The 21,070-nt window shown below is 37.3% G+C and overlaps 1 protein-coding gene across 3 annotated transcripts; it reads right to left on the bottom strand.

Annotated features, from left to right (window-relative positions):
* Positions 1 to 2,137: 2,137 nt before the first annotated feature.
* On the bottom strand, positions 2,138 to 19,711 carry LOC105389238 (ataxin-10). 3 transcript variants are annotated; one of them, XM_038120271.2, is made up of 9 exons: positions 19,449 to 19,710; positions 13,560 to 14,425; positions 12,355 to 12,492; positions 10,919 to 11,762; positions 8,620 to 8,722; positions 7,539 to 7,580; positions 6,946 to 7,009; positions 3,057 to 3,118; positions 2,138 to 2,862 (listed from the first exon to the last, which is right to left on the bottom strand). In XM_038120271.2, the coding sequence occupies exons 1-9, from the start codon at positions 19,604 to 19,606 to the stop codon at positions 2,737 to 2,739; spliced, it is 2,403 nt and encodes an 800-aa protein (XP_037976199.1). In that variant the 5' UTR covers positions 19,607 to 19,710; the 3' UTR covers positions 2,138 to 2,736. The 3 variants fall into 3 exon arrangements, with proteins under 3 accessions (XP_037976199.1, XP_011558632.2, XP_037976200.1); XM_011560330.3 differs by lacking the exon at positions 7,539 to 7,580 and having other exon boundaries at positions 8,578 to 8,722; positions 19,449 to 19,709; XM_038120272.2 differs by lacking the exons at positions 2,138 to 2,862; positions 3,057 to 3,118; positions 6,946 to 7,009; positions 7,539 to 7,580; positions 8,620 to 8,722 and adding an exon at positions 8,863 to 8,983 and having other exon boundaries at positions 19,449 to 19,711.
* Positions 19,712 to 21,070: the final 1,359 nt, after the last annotated feature.

Here is a 21,070-nt window from a genome sequence, read left to right on the forward strand (position 1 = left end):
ATGATTATTGGCTGATGATGATGAAGTTTTGTGTTAAATTGTATTAGTTATAATAGTGGATGAATATCAAATTGCCTTAAGTCACATCCACGCAAAATTTGGGAAATGAAGGTTTTTGTTTTCTCTATTATTTAATGGTCATAGAACTTGCCCCGTGATTTAATCAGTTGACTTGTGACCCTAACAATGTATTTTAATAAACAAATCCATTATAACACTCATAGAAACGCGGAAAAGTTAAAAAACAGTTTGGACTTAAAGCAGTTTGATATGCCCATACAGGACTTATGCTGATTTGATATGAATCTTAAGGACTTATAGTTGCTTGAAAAATACCGATTAATATTTTTTAACTTTTTATTTTACAAAATCAACTGGGCCTTCAAAAGTTATACAAAATAGAAGGTATATAGGTAATAGAGGTAGATAAAAATAAAACCTGTCCAAAATGTAGGTACCTACTGTATATTCTACCCGATAATGCCCTGTGTTTACTACGAAAATGCTACGTGAGTTGGGAAAAAAGGGGTTTTAAACTTACTTCGCCATAGCTTTCCTTTCTTTCTTCGCTATAGTTTTCAACCTGTTTCTATTGCGAGCTCAATAATAACAAATTGATCCACATTTTCATTCATTTTAGTTAAAAAATACTAAAGCGCAAACCACAACCTCGAAATTCCCAGCAAGACAGACGCCATGTTGAAAAAATTACGCTCTGTGATTGGCCGCAATGGACTTGTTAGTATTTGAAAAAACATACTTTTTAACGGCTTTTTTCTCATGAATGCCTTGCACTTAGTGGATTTTGAAGGGAATAGGCAAACTGACATTTAAACGGAGAACACGACCAAATCGAAAAGTAAATTTTTCGGGTAGGTGGACATACGGCAGTTTGATATTCATCCACTCTTATATATGAGTGGATGAATATTAAACTGCCATTTGTCACGTCCACGCAAAATTTGGGAAATGGAGGTTTCTGTTTTCTCTATTATTTAATGGTCATAGAACGTTCCCCGTGATTTAATCAGTTGACTTATGACCTTAAGAATGTATTTTAATAAACAAATCCATTATAACACTCATAGAAAGGCGTAAAAGTTAATTAACAGTTTGGACTTATAGCAGTTTGATGTGCCCATACAATACTTATGCTGTTTTGATATGAGTCATAAGGACTTATAGTTGTTTGAAAAATACTAATATCATGGGCCGGACTCAGTAAGACTAATATAGTCTATATTCTATTAAATACAATGAAGTTAATAAACCAAAATTTATCGGTAGAAAAGTACCTACCTACCGTATTATATTCTAGCCCATACGGCCCTGTGTTTTCTACGAAAATGCTTTGTGATTGACTCGTGGGTTGGAAAAAAAGGGGTTTTAAACTTACTTCGCCATAGTTTTCTGTCGTTTTTTTTGCTAGAATCTTCAATCTGTTCCTTTTCCGAGCTTTATCAGGGTCCACAATCACAATTTACTCAACATTTTCATTCATATTCGTTATAAAATACTGGGAGCACACACCACAGCCTCGAAAGTCTCACCAAGACTGACGCCATGTTGAAAAAATTTAAAAAAAAAACACGCACTCACGCCTTGTACTAATGTACTCCCTTGCGGGGTAGGCAGAGGTGCAGTGCTGCACCCACTTTTCGCCAGAGTGTATGTTAGTCCCAATGTAATAGGGGGCGGGCCTATTGCCATTTTACGGGCACATCCAAGACCCGAGAACAAATATCTGTGTTTAAACAAATATCTGCCCCAGCCGGGAATGGAACCCGGGACCATCGGCTCAGTAGTCAGGGTCACTAACCACTACGCCATTCGGTCGTAGAATCTCGGATTTGAAAAAATTACGCTCTGTGATTGGCCGGAATGGACTGGATTTGTAATGCGAAACGGTTAGACTTAAAAGGATTTGAAAAAAACTTACTTTTTTAACGGCTTTTTTCTCAAGGATGCTTGCACTTATTGGAACTTGAAGGGCATAGGCAAACTGACATTTTAACGGAGAACACGACCAAATCAAAAAGTCAATTTTTCGGGTAGGTGGACATATGGCAGTTTGATATTCATCCACTCATATTCATAATCTTATTAAATAAAGTGTTTGATAGTAATAAAACATCGATTAAATGCGGTCCGTAACATTTAGTTAGAATCCACTTGCGTTTTCAGGACTCTATATTTTTACTGTTACTGTAGCATAATCGTATTTATTCAACATTATTAATGTTTTTTTAGTATCAGTAGGTACATAACATAAACTATACTGACTGATTAGTAACTTAGGGAAATATTGCAGGAGTTGAAATGGGTCAGTTGAAATATGTAAGGTTTTGGACCAAATTGTTCCCATTGATGTAACAGACTATGGTGAAACTAGGCCTAAGTCACTGATACATTGATCTCGATTCTGAAGGCTAAATAAATTCTAACAAGGAAAAAAATAGTTTTACGGGAACACTCATAGAGACGAATTTTAAACAAAGATTTCCAGGTTTCGACAGCTCTAAAATTAGAATTTACGTCTTCAGAACCGATATCATTATACAGAATGTTGCAAAAAGGGTATATAATAATATATACTAAGTAAAATGGTTTTTATTTGTGAATTTTCAACACTTGCAGAACGTTTTTTACAATGACCCCTCGAGTCACCCCATTTCGGCTTAGTATACCTTTTTTGCAACACCCTGTATTTTGTTGTATTTTGCTGGTCCACAGAGTTCATGTCCTGGACAGAGGTGCCACGGAGATGGAGTTGCCCAATGCGTCCACGTGGAGCGTCAGCCCCATGTCTTTAAGCACTTCGTTGTCCACAGGCCCCTGAAGAGTCAGCTTTGCTATCACTTCCTGTAAAATATAGAATAGAATATTTGTTTATTGGTCACCACAAATAGTTATACATACAGAAAGTACTTATAAACTAGGAACAATTAACAATAGGCGGCCTCATCGCTAAGAGCGATTATTTTTTATATTAAATTATATATTTTAAAAAGTTTTATATTTGTTTACTTAAATTACTTATTATTAGCAGTTTATACCTGATTTTCTGGACAGTTTTCGCAGAGGTTTCTTATTGCAAATATCACCCATTGCATTATTACTGAATATCGATAAGGACAAAATTATTAGGCTGTGTTCAAAGCGGTATAAGTGGTATAATGCCCATGAATAAATGAAACAACATAACAGGGAGTTGGAAAAAGTATCAAAAATCCTACGATTTGAGCGAGTTAAGGTCTGTTTTTTAATCTCAGATACTAATTTGACAGATTCTGAACGGTTCATCAACAGCCGATTGTCCCGCGATTAAGGGTCCGCAATAGGCAATCGAGGGTTGGCATTGTCATAGAATTATGTAGTAAATGATGCTCTACAGCCTTGAAAAAAATCACACAGGTAGCCGAAGAGTCTAGCTAGGTGCTGAATCATTCGAATTTAAGTAAATACTTATGGATAACTGTAAATTAATTACGAAAAACCAGTAAATCACACTCCCGTATTGTAACAACTGTGTCGTAATTATCAAGAATTTTCATATGATTCTTATCAAATTATAAAGATAAATGCTTGGACTAGGCGCTAAATACCTTGTTTTTTAATAAACACTCACCTATTTTGTGTAAATTAATCCCAAACTTGAGCAATTTTTTTCCCTCAAATCTTCATACAAATATCTATGGCGGCTTTCTGTGTTATAAAATCATAAACACAAGCGACGTTTGACTCAGTCGGCCGGTGGCCTCCAAAGAAGGGTCACGTCGGTTTAGGCGGCACTGACAGCTCGCGATCTAATTGTGTACAGACACAAAATCACTGCACATTGGTTGTCATTGCACTTTTTCAACTTTTATGACACCAACGTAATTTGATTTGAAATTGAGGAAGCATAATTCTTATACTATATTCAATAAATTAAATGATAATGTTTTTTATTAGTTAAGTCCATGGTACTTCTTGATTAAATTATAATTATTAATGCCTAACTAAAACTCACTAATATAAAATTAAAATTAAACTAAAAAGAAGATGCTGGCCAGATCGCTGCCACTGTCGGGTAGGGTACCCAAGACGCTGGCCGCGTTACCCCGCTATATAGCGATGCTTAGCCTTTGTGATAGGTAAGTGCCAGCCCTAGGGTCCCTTGAGACTTCTATTAGTCTGCTGCTGATGTCTTTAAAAAGCTGACGTGCCTCCCCACGGCCCTGGGATGAGGAGCAGGAATATAGTGAATGGATCTAAGTGATGACAATACGTAGGAAGATTAGGTTAGGATTCAAAAACACAGTCTCATGGTGCTGGTTGAGGCATGGTCTCGTGAGGATCTGATGAGGGCAGTAACACGGAGGTGACTGAATTTTATTTCAAAGATTTAATAGCTAAAAGCATCGAGTTTGGGCGCGGTGGTAGCTCAGTCGGGTAAGCGCCCGCTTCTCACGCAAGAGATGCGGGTTCGAATCACGGCGCTGACATGTACCAATGAGTTCTTTTAACTTAAGTACAATGTATACCATCGCTCTAACGGTGAAGGAAAACATCGTGAGGAAACCTGCATATCTAGATTTAGCACATCTAGATATGTGAACCCACCAACCCGCAGTGGACCAGCGTGGTGGGAAATGGTTCAAGCTTAGGAAGGCAGTTTAGACCTTGGGGATATGCACAAAGGTTCCACTTGAGAGAGCCAGGTGCAGGTACTTACACCCCCACAGAGAATAGAATAGAATCGAGTTTGGGCTATTAAGTATGTTTTTCAAAGAGAGAGAGAAAGATATTTTAGGTTTCCTCTGGATTAGTTAGGTTTACTGGGTTTACTAAATTCATTCGTAACGTAAAATTGTCAATGACGGAATTTCTTCTATAGACAGTAGCCACTAATAAAAACAACGATATATGGCGTGATTTGCAAAAGTACCTATCTAGTCAACCTGCCACGGGGTGACTTCGGTGGGTAACTCAGAATAATACTAATTATATGTTATTGCATCAATAATAAAAAAATCAAGAAAATATTCAAAGTTTCCATCCTCGCTTTTCACGCACACAAATCACAAACTCATGCCTTGTTCTAGGAGCAGGGTCTACCCTGGTGCATTTCCATGACCACTTTTCATTAGCGTCCCACCGGTTTCGATGCTCAGCGGAATAGCACCATTAACCATTATTATTCTGAGATATCATCACTTCTTATTCTGAGTTACCCAACATAAAATCACGCCATCTATTGAAATCATTTTTTAAATTAGGATTTGTCTATGGTGTGGTCCCCAAATTTAAGGGTAAAAGCCAAATAATTATATTTTAACCTTTTTTTATACCTATTATATTAAAAGACCTATTCAACGATACCCTACCTACACCATCAAAATAACCGGAAAAAATATCAACCCCAATTTTTTTTGGGTACTCCTCATATCTATGCGAAATATCAGCTTGATATCTTTACCCGTTTCTGAGAAAAAGGGCAGTGACAGACAGTCAGTCAGACAGACGGACAACAAAGAGATCTTATAACGGTTGCTTTTTTCCTTTTGAGGTACGAAACTCTAAAAATATGAAAAAATATTATTCTGCCACCAAAAAATATACTTACAAACATACATACATACAATCAAAAAACATTACTCTCCTCCTTCGGCAGTCGGGTTAAAACAAGTGAGACTGATTCTGAACTTTTGTTCTACGAGTTTTAAAAATTAACCAAAAAAAACCTTTATCATAGAAACTTTGTTGACACGTGACTTTTTACCATGGAAAACGATTTTTTTTTTCGCGTTTTTGCAAAACTCGTAGAACTAAAGTTGTTCAGAATGACCCCTTGAGTCATCCCCTTTCGGCTTAGTATAGTATAACTTATTATCTACACTTTAATACCTGTAGTTACCTTTCTACAAGTAAATACCACATTTGTTTAGAAATCTAATCGGGTTCCGAGTATGGAGAAAAGTGGCACCCCTATTAATTTCTACTCTTTCCTGGTGCTTACCAGTGTAATTAAAAATTAAACTTACCCTCAAATCACTACTTGAAAATAATTGTCAATAAAGTTGGCGAGTAAAAGTTTATCGACCCACTGTGCAAACTTACATGTGTGCGTGTCACTGCGTGTGCTGTGTGAAGAGCATTGAAAACCCAAAATTGGCGCGGCACGTCACCCTGTACGGGCCCTTAAGTGACGTATCGTTCTATTGGCGGGACAATAGGCTGTTGATGAACCGTTCAGAATCTGTCAATTTAGTGCCAATTTCACCATTCTCGGTTATCTAACCGACAGGGATTGATTTATAAATTAAACGTCATCTCCATATAAAATTCATGACAGATGTGTCAAAAGTTAACCACTACTCCCTGGTTATGCTCTAACAGAGAATGGTGAAATTGGCACAGTATCTGAGATTAAAAAACAGAATTTAGTATGATTCAGTCCGTCATGTTCATATTATTATTGCAATGGAGTACATAAGTACAAGGTGTGAGTGTTTATATTTATATATATTTCTCATGCGTAATCTCCGAAGGGATGATCTCACGATGAAAGAAAACATAATGATGAAATAATAATGAAGATTTCATATGTACAGAGTGGAGATGGGCAGGGCATCTGGCAAGACGGGAAGACGGAAGATGGACCAAGGCAGTGTCGGAGTGGTGGCCAAGGGAGGGACGGCGATCAGTCGGTAGACCGCCGACCCGTTGGTTCGATGACAATAGGAGAGTGACTGGACCAAACTGGATGAGTGTAGCACAGGACCGTGGGACTTGGCATAACATGGAGGAGGCCTATACCCTGCAGTGGGTTGACATAGGCTGATTATGATGATGATGATGTACAGAGTGTTATATCTAAGCCCGTAAATTAAAATGAAAATGAAAAAAAATGAAAATAAATTAAATCATGAATGTTGGATTAATGTGTTATGCAAAGGATACATGGATTTCTGGCGTCGATATTGCAAGAGTCGAGCAACACCGGAATGACGTCAAGTTCCCGCATCTGAAAACAAACAACACTGTATGTAACAAATACACACACGCTCACGCCTGTCTCCCAGAGGGGTAGGCAGAGATTACAGATTTCCACTGGGCACGATTCTGACACATCTCTTTCGCTTCTTCCACATTCATACATCTGCGTATACATGCTCGTCGGTTACGGGTACTCTTAAATTGGCCCTTTTTCAGTATGTCACCTATCTGGTCGACATACTTTCGTCTAGGGCGACCCCTCCCGACTCTTCCACTCACTTCTGCTCTATATATTTCCTTTATCACTCTTTCATCATTCATTCTTTCCACATGTCCAAACCACCGAAGCATTCCTTTCTCAACTCTTGTCACTACATCTTCTTTCAGACCACACTTTTCTTTCTTGTAAGAAATATAAATCGGTAATTTTAATGGACGTACAAATTATAATAACTATACCTTGGTCAATAAACACAACGCTACCGCGATGTAGAATCCGTCTGGTAGCGCCATCTAGTGAGAATCACAGTAAACTAATTCTTTATAGTGCTTCGTACCTGTCTCTTGTTGGCCTGGTTCTTCCAGCACAGGTTGGCGAGCACTAGAGCCGCCTTCAGTCCGAACGCCACGTGTCGCTCCACAGATCAGTGTTGCCAGTAGCAGATAGTCAAATATAACACGAATCAGATCAAAAAGTAACATTTTCCCGAGAAAAGTAACATGACCTTTTTAAATATGGATACCGACATAATACTTATTATGGCAGTTTATTATAAAAAAGTAAAATATTTTTCCTATCCTATTCGGTAATCTTTTTTATGTAGCCTCGTTCGTTTCCCACTGCTGGGCAAAGGCCTCCTTAGATAATGACCACCGTTCCTCAATGGCCGAAAGAAGCACAGGTAAAATTTAAAAAAGCAAAAAACTTATAGTCAATGTCAGTCAAAATTTATTTCAGTTGCAAACACTGAGGAAAAAATACACTTGCAAACACGACTTGTTATTAAATTACTGATTCCATAAAAACGTAGTCAACGCAAATTACAAAAAAATAACGACACATAGGTACTTCGAAAAAAGTACCGACTTATCGATTCGCTGCTAGTCAGAGTCAGACAGAACTTAGAGTGAACCTCACTCGACTTACTTGTTCGCACTCCAAGAAACCGGGATGGAAGATTGCGAAATACACTCGACTCACGCGAGTGAGTGAATATGCGGCAAGACGAAGTTGAAAGATTTTCACACCGTTAGTCAAGTACAAGAAAACGTAACAAACAAAAAAAATTATCATTCTTGGAGGCGTTTCATTAAAAAAAAATCCTGGAAAATCTAAAAAGTAACACAAATATAACATATGGAGTCGTGTAACATGAAGGTAACATAAGAGGGTCAAAAGTAACGTAAAATGTTACTTTTGTAACATTCTGGCAACGCTGCCACAGATTCCACCGTCGTCTCGAACCGCTTGACGTAGTACTTATAGGAAGTATTATACCTTGGTCAATAAACACAACCATACCGCGATGTAGAATCCATCCGGCAGCGCCATCTAGTGAGAATCACAGTAAACAATGTAGTGAAAGTTCTGCATACCTGTCTCTTGTTGGCCTGGTTCTTCCAGCACAGGTTGGCGAGTACCCTTACTAGAGCGGCCTTCAGTCCGAACGCCACGTGTCGCTCCACAGATTCCACCGTCGTCTCGAACCGCTTGGCGGTGGTAGGGTCCACCGCTCCCAGTCTGGACAGTGGTATATTAATAAATTATAGGTATCTTTGCTCCAAACTGTACTAGAAATAGATACAGATTTAGGCTGTTTTTAACAGCATGCGGATTTCATCACGCACGCGGGATGGCACGCCATTTCCCCGCGTCTCGCGTGCATATTCCACGCGTTACAATGAATACTTGTATGAACGCGTGCGTGTACAAATCCGCATGCTGTTAAAAACAGCCCTAGATCTAGATCTTTGGGCCGTGCTGGGGTCCACCGCTCCCAGTCTGGACAGTGGTAAGTAATTACAATTACAGTCAAACTATAAAGTCCTGACATCAAAGAGTGCGATTTTGCTAAGACTTTTTTACTTACTTTTACTTTTAAAAATAAAATACCGATTGATTATGGACTTTTAACGGATTTGCCCTTTAATAAATATAAAAGACCGATTAAATCCGATCTTAAACAATAAGTTAGGATCCACTTCCGTATTACGACTTTATAGTTGGACTGAACAAATTATGGGTATCTTTGCTCTAGAAGGGCCCGGAAGCTATCAGAAGTACTAGGTCTCCAGGAGATACTCTGTACTGTAAAATCTAGACCTACATCTGAATCATCTACTACTAGTACAGTCTGAAGGGCTAGCCCGAGGCGCAATTAAGACGTAACAAAAGTTTTGCATCGCGCTCTCTCACATCGTGCAGCCTCAAGAATGAGTGCGACTGAGAACTTTTGTCACGTCTTAAATGCGCCCCGTGCTAGCCCTCCAGACTGTACAAGTAGTAGATATACAGATCTTAGAGAGTAGTTCCTGTAGACCTAGTACTTCTGATACCTCGATGTCTTCGCTTAATAATCTATCTATCTATACAGGGTGTTGCAAAAAGGGTATACTAAGCCGGAACCTACATGTGCAGCATGGTATATCTAAACCCGAAAATAAAATCTGTGTGTAGGTTTCGGCTTAATACAGGTTGATTCTTTCGTAGGTGTATATCCGGAAGTTTGTTACAGAGCTCATTCATTCTGAACAACTTTTGTTATAATGAGCTTGTGATATAACGAAAAAAAAAGATGCTTCCCCATACAAAAATTGTTTGTTTACGTGACACCGTGTATTTTTTTTTCGAGAATATCCCAAGGTCATTATAACAAAAGTTGTTCAGAATCAAGAGCTCTTTAACATACTTTCGGATATGCACCTACGAAAGACTCACCCTGTATACCCTTTTTGCAACACCCTGTATAAATAAAAATGAATTGATGTTCGTAAGGCTGTTTTAAACTCGACAACAGCTGAACCGATTTGGCTGTCCAGGGAAGATTTAAAAGGTAAGAAGGTTAGGGTAAGGTAAGGTAAGGTATGGAAAAAAAAATACTGGGCTAATAAAGACGTATTTAAAAGTGACCTACCTATCCACCTGAAAAAGAAGATCATGGACAACACCATACTACCAACTTTATTGTATGGCTGTCAATGCTGGGCCTTAACTAAAACTGTCATACGCAAAATTACCACCTTCCAACGAGCAACTGAAAGATCCATGCTGGGACTGAAACTAAGAGACAGGGTTAAAAACTCAGACATTAGAGAGATTACAAAAGTGACGGATGCAGTAGTTATGCTCTGTAAACTTAAATGGAAATGGGCCGGTCACATCGCAAGGGTAACTGATGGGAGATGGAGCGAACGAGTCTTACACTGGTACCCAAGAGACGGACACAGGATGCCTGGTCGCCCAAGGAGACGCTGGCATGACGACATCGTCTCTGTAGCCGGCCACACATGGACAAGACTTGCACAAAACCGAAAAGAATGGCTTGACATGGAGGAGGCCTTTACCCAATTTTGGGTGCCCAAATGAAAAATAATCATTAGTTTAATAATTATACACTTATTTTATTTGATATTATATTATGCATGCACAATACAATTTTAAAATTATTTATGTAAGAATGCATGTAAATGTTATTTAATTAGTTATTATTAATAGAACATTTAATTATATAATAATTATTTAATCTCATTGTGATATTACTATTACCATTAGTGAATTGATTACTTATTTGAAATTTATGTTTTATTTAGTTTAAATCAAGTGTAAACTACATTGTAAGCATTTGGAAATAAATGGCTTATTTATTTATTTAAGGTAAGGTAAGGTAAGGTAGGGTAGGGCAGGTTAGGTTAGGAAACTATGAAAAAATTAACGAACCTAGTTTTCTGGCTATCCGGCGAGTCGATCTTCACGGACGGCACTTTCATCACGCTATCCTCTGCCATTTTCACCTCTTTCGTTACTTCACTTTTCCTATCAGAACTACTCTCCCCGCGAGTCTTCTCCGCCGATATACCCAGAATCTTCTGCAACTGCTCACTCAAATCGAATTCTGTTGACAAATTCTGGCTTCTCTTCACCTCTTTAGGCGTCCCTGGAGACTGCTTGTCAGCGTCTTGTACTTGCTCTGACAGCGGCGGCGAAATCTCACTGGGAGACGCTTTTAACTCTTTCAACTCTTCTTTAGCCAAATGAATTTCTGTTGGCGGATCGTTTGGTGTACTCCCTTGCGAGTCAGGGACGCTAGATGGCTGTAAGTCCAGTTTAGGTTGAAGAGCGACCGGTATTACTTCGGCTATCGTGTTCATACTGGCCGTTGGTGATGTCGAGTCTATGATGAGTGGTGGTTCAATGTCGTCTCCTATGTCTATTTTGTGCTCTAAGCTTATCCTTCTGATTGGCAGTGGCACTCTGTCTTCTGCTTTGGGTACTGAGCTGCTTCGCTTAAACGCCACTCTGGTTAAGTCGTTATCGATTTTGACGTTGGGATTTCTTTCAGCGCTGTTGCGATCTAAAGGAGTGTTTTTGTCGGGTATAGAGTCAACGAATTGGAGGTTAGGTTGTAAGCTGTCTACAGTGTTTAGGGGTTCTATTCGGTCAAGGAAAGGTGGGTTTTCAGTGCATTCGAAGTATTGTTCACTGCTTTCGGACTCTGTGCATTCGGATGTTGTTTCGTTGCAGGATAGCATATTGTCGGCTGAATCGTTTTTGGTGAGAGGATCTGGAAAACATGGGATCATGGGTAAGTAATTAGGTAAGTATAACATACCAAATTTTAATTCCCTAACATTTAATATGCAGGTTGTCCCCGTAAATAATGTAACTTTTGTTCTATGACTTTGGACTTTCGCGAAAAAATAATTTGCTTCTCCTTTGACTTTTTACTATTTATTTTTATCATAATTTTTCCTCGAATCTCCATAGTCATTGAACAAAAGTTCGTTGGTCCAGTATTTACGGGATACCCGATGTAAAAACGTTATGATCTAAAAGCAGTTTACTTAAATAATGTAATAGTGAAAGGACCCCCAAGGTAAGTACCTAAAGAGAATATAAAATGCCTTTTTACAACGAATAAAAATCAAATCATTGGTTTCGATTTTTTAACGACTAGTTATTATTATGTGGTGCCTAGGTTCACCATAGTCTGTTAGATCATAAACACCCCTGTTACATTGTGTCATCTAAAATAAAATTTGCATATTGAATCCTTGACAGCCGATGTGTCAAAAGTCAACAACTAATCCCTTGTTATAATGTAACAGGGGTGTTAATGATCTAACAGAGTATGGTGAAACTAGGCCTTAACTTACTTTCAGGTGGCGTGGCGTTGTTGCTAGCGATGTGTTCATCGTTGACTAGCGTCTTCCCGGCGGCCTCGTACAGCTTGTTGAGTGACGAGAAGAAGTTGGCGCTCTCCTTGCCGAGCTTGTGGATGGCGCGGAGGAGGACTATGGAAAGATGATATGACATGTCATAGAAGCCGCGTACAGACCGGCCCAACGAATGCCCAACGATGGATATTTATCATACATAATACAGGGCAGATTGCAGCAACGAAGGTCAACGAAACCCGTTCGTTAGCGTTCGTTTGGCCGGTCTGTACGCATCTAGAGAGGTAGAACATAACAAGTAGCATATTATAATATTACATAAGTTTAGGCAGTGTAGGTAGACTTAAGGCCCCTACATGGGTTCATTATCGACGTCGATAAACTCGTTTAATTCGCGTTCCACCAATTACAGCGCCGTATTTATGCCGAATCGAGATATAGTGACGTTTAGCTTTGTCGATTACGAACCCGTGTAGCGGCAGCTGGTAATAGAACAGAATAGAGAGGCCTTTGTCCAGCCGGGGATGACTATTAGCTCATAATGATCCTTAAAGCACCTCTGCGTAAGTAAAGTAAAAGTAAAAGTAAAATATGCTTTATTGCCAAAATAAAAATGACCTTACATAACTTATTCTACATTATAACTAATTATGACTAAGTTACATTATACTATTTTAGTTAAAACAAGTACTTCAATAAATTAAAATTTTCTTTTGGCAAATGGTGACATGCTCAGCCTAAGTCGACGGAAAACTTGTCTTCGATCGACGCTGTTTTTCAGCATGCCCCAGTGTGTTTATTTAATTTACAAGATCCTTACAGTCTAACAGAGGCGCCTTGTAAAGTAAACTACAGAACTAAAAGAAGAATACAAGTTACCTACTGAAGAGGCAGTGAGCCGGCTATACACACTATACATGGTGTCCCGTAATTAGTCAACCAATGGAAAGGGGGTCAATCTGTGTCTGTCAACTTTTGTTCTATGACTTTTAGAAATTCTCGAATTTAAGCTTAATATACTTAGGGCCTGTTACGCAATGTCTGGATAATGGCTACATGTGGGATAAAAGACATGCTGTCACTGTCTAAATCATAATTAAAGAGAGTGACAGCATATTGTCTTTTATGCCGCAGGTAGTCATTATCCAGACATTGAAACAGGCCCTTATTTTAAATATACTTACAAGCACAGTTAATAAACAGGGAAGTGTCGCTTTGAAGGCAATCCATGTAGGCGTCCATGCTGGAAGCTGTGGCCACGATCTCCAATAGAAACACCACTTCTTGCGGCTCAATACCGTTGACATACGTATCCACCGTCTTCAATATACAATCCGACTTATTCTTAAACTCATGCGCCATAAACTTGACGAAGTTCACCGACACATTTATATCTTGCGACTCTGTAGACATGAGAATGTTATACGCAAGGTTCAGAACCAGCATTCGGCATTCGGGGTCGAGTTTGGAGTACAGCTTTTCTATGTACGTATTCTCAACACCTATCAAGTATTCAATGATTAGATGTGGATACTCAGAGTTGCCATTGTTGTACATGTAGGCCAGCGAATTCAGTAGCGAAACATCATCAGGCAGCACATTGGGTTGTCCCAGCAGTATGTTATACACGATCATAGCGGCCCCGGATGCTATTTTATCATTCTGTCCGATCAATCCATTCAATATAATCGTATCAAACTTATTCCATATCATGATCTGATTAAAAGGGTTGTTCACGACTAAATTTCCAAGCGTTTGTATCAACACCGTCATGCAAGATTCATACTTCTTTTGCAGTTCTTCATTAACAAACTCAACGCTGGGTTGCTGGTATTCGGTGGCTAATATAAACATGGACTCAAGTATGGAGAGCTCCTTAGAGATGTAGGTCTGCATCTTGGTGCCGGCGGCGGCGCAGGAGCGGACCAGGCGCAGGCACTGCTCGGCTACAGCCAGAGTGCTGCGGTTGTAGGACGCCTGTTCCACGTCCAGCCTCATGATGTGGAGGACTTCGGCGATGAGGCGGAGCGTGTATTCTGACGCCTTCTTTCTGCGGTGGAAAGATGGGGAATGTTATTTACTTATTTAGATAGCTGTTACCGCGAGCTTCGCTTTGGCTTAATTTCCCGTGGGAATTCCGCGATAAAAAGTAGCCTATGTGTTAATCCAGGGTGTCAGCTAACTCTATACCAAATTTCATTACAATCGGTTCAGCCATTTTGACGACCACACAAACTTTCGAATTTATAATATTAGGAGTTTTTATAATAACTTAATTGTATACAAAAGCATTACAAAAAATAATTATTTTTGCAAAGTTAGAAGTACATATAGTAACTAGGTGTTATTATTAATTAACGAAAATGGATTGACTTTATTGGCTAATAGGTAAGCCTTGCTTAGAATTCATTCAACATATTAAACATTCTCAGTGAAACAAATTCAATGTTTTCCTAAAAAAAAAGATAGAATATCTTATAGTAATAGTTAGAGTAAAGAAAAAAAAAATTTGATTCATTTATTAATTTTAGACACTGAAGTTTTAGAATATACATTTTAGTTCATATTACACAACAATATTTTGTTGTTATTGATATATAATTATGATGAAATTTATAAATCATTAGAAATGGAATTGGTTCAATGAGAGGAACCTTAAAATATTAGTTATATTAGTAGATTCTGCAGGTTGTAGTAGAGATAGTCAATTATTTTGTGAATGTGACGTAAATCAGTGGTGCTTTCTTATCAGCTCAAAACTTGAGGCTCGCTAATTCAGACCCACTAGCATACATACACATAAGGAGGCCTATACCCGACAGGAGGGCTACTAGCACAGGGCGCATTTAGATGTGTCAAAAGTTCTCCATTCTCTGATGCAAAACTTTTGTCACATCTTAAATGCGCCCTGTGATAGCCCTGCAGATAGATAGAGGGCTGATGGTAAATCTGACATGGATAGTTGGATATGGCTCTGGCAGAAGAAACATAAGAGTAAAATTAATTCATAGAAATGTGGCAATTAAGAAGAAATAAATAAATAAAAATACACTCACTAGCTAGAAATTCCTACTGCGAAAGAGGAAGTTAAGCATCTCACAAAAGCCTACAGAGACAGGGTAACAAATCATGAAAATGAACTGGCGCGATGTCTAACACAGACAGAAATGACCCGTCGCCTGAAACGAAGCCACATCTGGGACAATTATTCAATTGAATAACACTGAAGAAAGGAGAACGGCAGTGGGCGTACCGCCTTTTTTTTGGAGCGTTTCAGAACCATGTTTTCACCATTTATTAATACAGTGTAGATAAGGTATTTTCAGTAATTATAATATTTTTAGAAGTCGGGGGAAAAGAAAAAATGATAAATGAAGAATATTTAAATCTAAGGATAATGGAACGTAAAAACAAACATATAGAGAACGGAACGTAACAACAGTGGTGCCAGACCTCGGAATATTACCAGCAAATCCGAGCAAAAAAGTAATCGAATAGAAATATCGATACATTCTTAAATACAAAAGATATTTTATTTATCAATAAATTACATGTTCTGGTACTATTTGTGCCAAAACTAGTACATTTGGTTTATAAAATATCATTATATTTAAGTCTTGAAGACTTTTATTCATAGTAAACCATTTTCTTTTTCTCTTTATTCGATTCACTATAATCGATATTTTTTGAATATTTAAATCTAATAACACTGAATCTTGCTTGTCAATCTTGACATAGTAGTTGTTATTTCATTTTCCATTACCTAACCTAATTATTTAATATTTTGAATACCGCTGAAACTGCTGAAGATATAGAACAAATGTGACAAAGGGGAGAACCAGACCCGGTTCCTGTTCCACCTCCCCGGCAGGCTCCCGTCCCACTTCTTCATCAGGAACCCGCAGAAGCAGCAGAACAAGAACACGCAAAATCCTGACAATATTTTCTATAAACCATAGGATGATAAATACGAGAGTCAAATATGAGAAGAGCAACTGCGTTCTGCAGTTCGAATCCCGGCGCTGACATGTACCAATGTGTTCTTTGAATTTAATTAAAATGTATACCATCACACTTACAGTGAAGGAAACCTGCATACCTATCTAGATTTAGCACATCTAGAGAGCCAGGTGCAGGTACTTACACCCCAACAGAGAATAGAATAGAGTAGGTAATAGGAACATAAAATTCCTAAAGTTGATTCCACGCAAATTATGTTATGTAAATAAAACAATGATCTTTTAAACAGTATATTTTATTTCATTACATTACTCGCCAAATGCATACCCATATAGTAGAACCTTTACATATAGCATTTCGAAATGGCATAGCAGATCCCTGTTGCAGAATGGCAATTTAAAACTTCAGAAGTTTGGAAAAGTATAACATTATTCCATGATGAAAGTAGTAGCCTGATCTAGTCGATAATATTAATAAAATCATTATATTTATTATGTACGTTGCACGTCCCGTATTTATTTAAACGTAAACATATAACTTGATATACCTAACATATTATTATCAAATTATTATTCACGTTGTTCGTCTTGTGTTGTTCAAGTGTTGACATGGTGTTGACGTTTAGTTGTTGACATGACACATTTTTTTATCATTTCAATTTTTCTGCTCTGGTTTGTCAATTTTTATCATTATACTGAGATCCAACCTAGACATTTATGACGTAAATCACAGAGTACTTGGCATAAACATTACTTCACTTGACGTTCCATTCTTCCTGTACTCAGATCAACTACAAATAGATTCGCAATCGCCGTGTGCACTATTCTCTTTCTCACTCAAACCATAGATGTTGCCGACAAAAAAATAAAACCTAAATATGGGGAAATTTAACTTATCATAATAACAAAAACAAAACTTGAGTATATCGTCGGTTGATAGGAAAAAGACACTAAAGGCTAATTTTTCAATAGCCAGACAAAAGTTTTGCTAGGAAATAATTTTGATGCTGTTGCGTCTCAAATAGTCTCAATGTTTCTCAATGTTTGTATTACCCAGATAACATTTATCTGAATATTGAAAAATCTGCCTTATTGAGTTTTTCCTGTCAACCGACGATATAAGAAAAAAAACTTTACTCATACTTATTTGATTTCAATATAATTATTTAATATACACAAACTGAGTGGATTGTATAATTCATTGTCTTCGTCCAATCGAAACAATCCTCTTCAAAATGTGCCTAACACAATTTTTGTATGTTTCCTTGGTTCCCAATTTGTGCGACCGGTAATGTCTATCCATTTTCTTGATATTTTTTTTTCTGTCGGAAACCTATGAAAGAGATAAATGGATGAGCATGAGCATTATAATCGTGGGCCAAATATGTGATGGGGTTTTTTTTAAAGGAAACATGTATTTCGTATCAATACAATAAACTTTATATTATACAGAAGAAATCACACATAGAAGAAAAAAACGAAACGAACGTTTCCTCACAATGAGAGGCACCTCATTTGAAACAGGAGAATGACTTCTACAAAATACAATCTTCACAAAAACCGAATTCGTGCGCCCCATTTGTAAACCCAACCCGAGTCCGTTACAATTTCTAGTATTTTCTTTGCATACTATAATATTTGTGGGTAAAATAAATTTTCAATAACTTGCAACACCATGTGATTTGTTATGATATGGTACCTCGTAATTTTTACTTAAAACTGATACTAAAAGACCTTACAGTATTAAAATTAGTATCGTTTTATATTAAAATCGAGCCAATAGATAGTACTATGATGAATGTAAGCTTGTTAAACTTGATAGTATCTACTTACATGTGAAAATATATCTCATCCATCATTCCATCGTGTTTTCGTTCAATATGCTCTAAACAACCGAACAAAATCCACCCACCCATGTCACACACTCGTTAAGTGATGATAATAGTCTAATAAACTTAATAAACACCCACAAATCACTAGCAAATCGAAAATAAATAGCATTTAGAAAATTTTGTTGTAACTGTCAGCCTTTGTTTGGCACAGATTTTTCATTTGTTTCATTGTTTGGCACAGAGAACTGACGTAAACAGGCGCCACAGCAAAAAGGACAAAAAACATTTGCAGCTTAACGTTTCTTTCTTACGCTTAATGTAGCTAAGCGTCTCTTTTTCGCAATGTCAGAACTGTCACGATTATACCCCTGTGTTCCTGTATGAATGTTTACGTTCCATTGCGACTACATTTTAAAGATTCTTTTTTTCCGTTTTTCTCTTTTCTCCCAGCTTCTAAAAATCTAGTAATTAATTGACTTGTGTACCTGTACAGTGTCTCTCTAATCATGGTACTTTCATTACGGAACCCGTCATTTCCATAGTGGTACAAAACGTCCTTAGAACCCTGCCTTTGTCCTTTAATGAAGGACAGCCTATCAATGGAGAGGCCAGTTCTGCAAGTCACTCTACCACTCAAAAGAACTGCATATGGTCCAACAACTGATCACATGTTAGAAAAATCAAAAAAACAAAAAAAAAAAACACTCACTAGCAATGAAAAAGTTCCAATGGCCATATTACAAAATTACTCCTAAACAGAAAAAACAAGCTTAATGATGCCACCTGCAGTATTGAAGTAAATTTAACAGCACATGAGAATATTACCAACTAAAAATGCATACATATTCTAAATTAAATGTTGAAAGGTTTGATGTTAACATTTTGTAAGTAGAACTTATACTTTTTCATTGCTTGTGAGTGTAGAATGATAGATAAGGTTTTTTTGTGATAGCATGCAGATGAACGTAATGATTCTATGAATATAAATCTGCACATAATATGAATTATTTACTTATTACTTACAAGAAAAGTGCTCTTATTACATGAAAATCAAAATAAATTTTATTTCAGATCTGAATTTTTACTTAAGTACCTTCGTAACTTCGCATGCAGAGGCTTACTGTAAGTAAGTAAATTAAGCCATGCATGGAGTTACATGTACCTACAAAACATTACAATACACTTTATTTGCAGCAAAAATAGTACAAAACGGAGGCATTATTGCACTATACATAGTAATGTCTACCAGACAACCTTTGTATGAAAGAAAGAAGGAACTTACGGTCGCAATCTACCAGTTTCTGCGTCTCTCGATAGTTGTGCCTCGGCGCGTAGCATTTCTTCCACAGCGTCCCATTCTCCCGACTCCAGTTGAAAGTTTATCAGCTTGGCGTCTAGCAGGATCTCCTCGGCAAACCATACGCTTTTATCTCGAGACATTCTTCAATTCTCCCTTCTTTTAAAAGCCTTATTATTATTGTGAATTTTTCTTTACGTTTTGCACCGCATGCCTCCAATCCAAACCTCATCCAAACAGCTGATTTCTGACAATGTCATTTTTTTCTCATATTCTGTGGTGTACAAAATTCAAACTCAGAATAATAATAAGATTCTTGAATCTTGAATTTCCATAGACAAATAATATTAAAAGTAACTAACTACTACTTAATCATTACTTAATAAACTTTCTACCCAAAAGCTATAAAATATAATAAAAAAAAACGTATCTTAGGTTTATATTTTGCATATTTTGATACGGCTTGTGACTTTACTGCTTGGGTACTTATTGGGTGAATACTACACAGAGAGAGCACTTGTGTAAATAGGTAATGACTTGTAAAATCATTCTATCACTTTCATAACAAATACATAGATTGTTATTAGTTACCGAAAAGTGCGAGTGCGAGGGAGTCGCAGTATGAAATACCCGCACTATGCTTTTTATGTCCCTCAATATTTTAAGTAAATATGAAAATATAAAAGTAAGTAAAAAAAAATGTAAGTACCTTAACTATCTTAACTAAGAATGACTGGTGGATGTGATAAGGGTGAGCCCCGTGAATGAAATGCTGTTGCACCTAAAGTAAATAATAAATGAAAAGAAATTTTATTGCACAAAAAACAGTTTAGGTACATACATTTTCCGTTAGGTACACTAATATTACACTATAATTTGCACATGTCTTATTTAAGTTATAATCTTAGTTAATAAAGTGGTCCCCAAACTAGGCTTTGCCCGTATCTTGGGGTACCATAATTTATGTAATCAAAAACAGTTTAAAATAAGAAATCTCAAATAGAAATAGAAATGAACAATTTAAACTAAAAAAATTAACAAAAATTAAAAATAAATTATGTCTCTTTTGCTCAAACAACAACATAACAATATCTTAATCTAAAATACTTTCTAGGCCTAAGATTTATTTGCCTAATCTCGTATTGCATAGTAACGTTTGGTCAAAATCTCGTTTCGCCGAAAATCGTATGTCATAAATCTCTTTTAGTAAAAAGTTATTTCGCATAATCTTGTTTAGCCTAATAATGGTATAGCCAAATCTTGAATAGTCTAATAATGATATGGCATAGGTTATATAAAGTTATAACATTCGTTTGGCTTTAACTTTGATGGAGCGTCTCCCTACATAGCGCAAACTGGTGCCTTGTATTGTGGCCGGTATGTGGGAAACGCTCCGCTCCGCTTCGCTGCGCTCCGCTTTGCTTTTGACGATTATGTGCACCTAACACGCTCCTCCTCGCTTTGCTCGTCGTCGCACCTATCTTTAGGTTTCGATCCCATGGGGTTTAATGGCGTTTGTAATCATTAAAATGGTCATTCACTTTCGATATTTTGATCATTCAATATCGTGATTTTCGGATGTAGGAGAAAAATACCACAATTTGTAC

Source organism: Plutella xylostella, chromosome 14 (assembly GCF_932276165.1).
Source record: "Plutella xylostella chromosome 14, ilPluXylo3.1, whole genome shotgun sequence".
In the NCBI taxonomy this organism is placed as follows: Eukaryota; Metazoa; Arthropoda; class Insecta; order Lepidoptera; family Plutellidae; genus Plutella; species Plutella xylostella.